General features: G+C 47.9%; 1 protein-coding gene across 1 annotated transcript; it reads right to left on the bottom strand.

Moving 5' to 3' along the window:
• Nucleotides 1–104: 104 nt before the first annotated feature.
• On the bottom strand, nt 105–3093 carry LACBIDRAFT_397165 (WD-40 repeat-containing protein; the record flags this gene model as incomplete). Its single annotated transcript, XM_001889763.1, has 5 exons — nt 105–1010; nt 1073–2601; nt 2663–2690; nt 2748–2810; nt 2872–3093. The coding sequence occupies 5 exons, from the start codon at nt 3091–3093 to the stop codon at nt 105–107; spliced, it is 2748 nt and encodes a 915-aa protein (XP_001889798.1).
• Nucleotides 3094–3854: the final 761 nt, after the last annotated feature.

Consider the following 3854-nt stretch of genomic DNA (forward strand, 5'->3'; position numbering starts at 1 on the left):
GCAACAGACCTCACCCAATCTGTGTGGCCCTTCAGCTCAGCCTCCACCTCACCTGTCATCACATTCCAAATTTGGACTGTTTTGTCATGTGATCCAGAGACAACTCAGCTGCCATCCTGCGAGAATGCAACAGAATTCACTGAATATGTGTGGCCCTTCAGCTCAGCCTCCACCTCGCCTGTGGTTACATTCCAAATTCGGACTGTTTTGTCTTCTGATCCAGAGACAACTCGGCTGCCATCCTGCGAGAATGCGACAGACTTCACCCCACCTGTGTGGCCCTTCAGCTCAGCCTCCACCTCACCTGTCATCACATTCCAAATTCGGACCATTTTGTCTTTTGATCCAGAGACAACTCGGCTGCCATCCTGTGAGAATGTGACAGAGTTCACGCAATCTGTGTGGCCCTTCAGCTCAGCCTCCACCTCACCTGTCATCACATTCCAAATTCGGACCATTTTGTCATCTGATCCAGAGACAACTCGGCTGCCATCCTGTGAGAATGTGACAGAGTTCACCCAATCTGTGTGGCCCTTCAGCTCAGCCTCCACCTCACCTGTCATCACATTCCAAATTCGGACCATTTTGTCATCTGATCCAGAGACAACTCGGCTGCCATCCTGTGAGAATGCGACAGAGTTCACCCAATCTGTGTGGCCCTTCAGCTCAGCCTCCACCTCACCTGTCATCACATTCCAAATTCGGACAGTGTCGTCATACAATCCAGAGACAACTCGGCTGCCATCTTGTGAGAATCTGACAGATAGTACCCATGACCCATTTTGCATAATCAGCTCTGCAGGGTCCCACAAGTCTGATAATCCAAGAGTCACTTTTGGAACTCTGCTGACATTGGCAGTGTAGGTCTTGCGTATCGATGAATTCTGTGGAATCCAAATAAGTGCAGACTCATAGATCTCCATGCAATGTTTCTGGACAGCTTCAAAGTTCATTTGTAAACACCAGGGGGCATCATAAACAAGTAACTGAAAGTCATGGAATTTGAAGGCCTGTCAATCAGAATATTATTAGACTCACAATGTTTTATCCTTCATTATGGCAAATAACTTACCAATAAAACAGTGATTACACCACCCAGGGATTTCAGTCCTGTTTGCAGCTCACCCAGTATGCTGAGACACTCTATCCAGTGCAAAAGATGCTTGTGCAGAAAAATGCGAAGAGCGTCAACAAGTATAGGGTCAAATTTCTTGACCTCTGCTAAATGAGCAGCCCAATAGGTGCATGAGTATTTGAGCACTTCAGAAATTTTGCCAATGCTCTCTGGAGAGTTGGCCCTGTCTCTGCGCGACAATGTCAATTGTTTGGGGACTTCACATATGTTGTACTTCAGTGAGTTGTTCATCAGCATTAAACATTTAAGAGCAATCAGTGTATGACCCTCAGAAGCAACCAGCGAAGGGAATGATGGGCAACGCTCAGGAGAACACCGGACTGGATTGGTAATGAAGTCAGGAAATGAGGCATGGAATGGAGCGACCACAGCCCCAGGTTGGTCAGGAATGTGAATAACAGAGGTGAGCCATGACAAGTACAACTGCACGTCACTTTCCGGTGATAGAGATGTGATGGCTTCCATCAACAATGGATTTTGAAGGAATATGGTGATGGACAAGACATTTCTCATATCTTCAACTTCATCCAGCTCCTTGTCTTCACAGACCTTTTCCAATACATGAACATAGAGAGAATCGATCTCAGTTTCAAACTTGTTGATGGATTTCTGGCCATGGCTCAGCATTGCGGAAAGACGGCGCTTATAGTCCCCACCGCCGTTGGTGATATAATGAATGGCAGTGGCTGCGTAAATGAAGAGCCTGCCGGAACTTGTGACAAGACTGGACAGTTCATCATTCTTGATGCCGGCTAATGATGTCCTGAGATATATCCGGATATCGTTCTGGACTACATCCTTCTCAATGTCATGGAGATAGAAGTACCCTCGAATGCTATCACTAGTAGACCTGAAGGCAGTGCGAATCCGATTCTCAACTCGGCTGGCTAGGAATATCTTGAGCGGAATTTTTGACGCCCATTCAAGAACAAGTTTAATGAACAGCGCGACAACTTCAAGGTTGGCACATTCATCAGCGGCATCAATAACGACAACTTTATCCACCACGACCGGGCCGATGGTCGTTCGAACAGGATTATAAACCAGCTGCTTGAACTGCTCCTTCATGTTAGAATAGGTTGGTTCCGCCAGAGTAGGGTCGTCCTCAATGGCCTTGACAACCTCAACTTTGATAGCAGGTGAAGCTCTAGCCAGCGAATGTGCAATAACAGGAATAATAAGGCGTGCGTTCCTAGTTTTCTCCGATGCTCGAGAAGCAAAGAAACTGCCGCCAAGAATGTTTTTCGCCTCGAGATGCTCACAGAACATGTGCGCGATGGTCGATTTTCCGATTCCCGCCATACCTACCATCCAATACACCCTGCTGCTATTGGCGTCCGAGGCCCAAGTGTCCAATTGTTCGAGGACCTTTACGCGGGTTCCTTGCATGCAGCCGGTGGGGTCGCCGTAAGACGACTGTCGAGTTTTATATGATGTCATTTCGTGATTGAGTTTTTCGATGGAATCTGTGGGTATATAAGCGCCACGAAGCTTAGAGCTATGTTCCGTTGGGAATGTTTATCTCACCTTGACACCGATGTTCATGAACCTCAATCTTGACAACAATTTCAATCAATATTTCAAACCATCCATGCTGGGTTACCGGACACACCTTTTGAGCATCATAGAAATTGGAATCCCTTATAACAAAGTTGTGCGTGCCCTGCATTACATTCTGGGATTCCCGAAGGCAAAGGAAATGAGCGAATGAATTTGTTTGCACATTTTAAACACACCAGCGAGGTACCCTCTCCCGTAACTTCAGGCGCCCTTGTAGACGTCAAGCTAGATCTCGTTGGCAGGATGCCATCTGCGGGCGCGGGCATGGGCGTAATGAACTCCAATTTCAAACCGCCAGGGCGTTCATCATGGGGGTGATTCGCGTCCATGAGGCGATCAGGCAGTTTCTTGGCCTTTCCTTTCAAACGATTTTTGCGGGGGCGATTACGATCAGACATCGTGGTTCAGAAGAGAGTGTTGATGCTGTGCGGCGTCAATTTGCACAATGGGTCACTGACTTGCTTGAATGTCATGTGACCCTGTGAAGCGGCCCACTAGGAAGCGACTCGAAGTGCCAGAAAAAACGGTGCCAGTCAATGGAGAAATGCGAGAAAGGGAAAACAACGCCTTTCAACGCTCAAGGGGACGAAGAGACTACATTTTATTTCTGATGTTCACAAGGGCAGCAGATCAGCTATGGAGATACCACCAGAAACCTGTAACGAACAAAGACGAGCACACATAGATGGAGGTCTTTATTGTCCCCCACTGATTCCTGCAGGATTCCTGAGGATTCCTGAGGATTCCTGAGGATTCCTGAGGATTCCTGAGGATTACCAGGACTCTATATTGGCTGATGTGCCAGCCAATTTTTTGAGTCCTGTGGGGGTCCATTCCTGAGGACTGAAGACAGTCCTCAGGATTTTCGGACAGGACTAGTCCCAGGAATGATGCATTTGATGAGTCACATGACCCATGAGCATGTGCTTGGATACATCATGTGATGTGATGCATCACGTGCACATATTTGTTGATGATAGTTCTCATATGTGACACGTCACGTCACCTCTCTCTTTCCTCTCCACCCACAACCTCGCCCACCACGACCACCACGACCACCACGCAACAAACAACGACGACGACGACGACGACATCGACGGACGACGACACCGACGACGACGACAACGACAACGATGGTGGTGCCCAACAAACGGCGCCA

Source organism: Laccaria bicolor, genomic scaffold, assembly GCF_000143565.1.
Source record: "Laccaria bicolor S238N-H82 LACBIscaffold_72 genomic scaffold, whole genome shotgun sequence".
Classification (NCBI taxonomy): Eukaryota; Fungi; Basidiomycota; class Agaricomycetes; order Agaricales; family Hydnangiaceae; genus Laccaria; species Laccaria bicolor.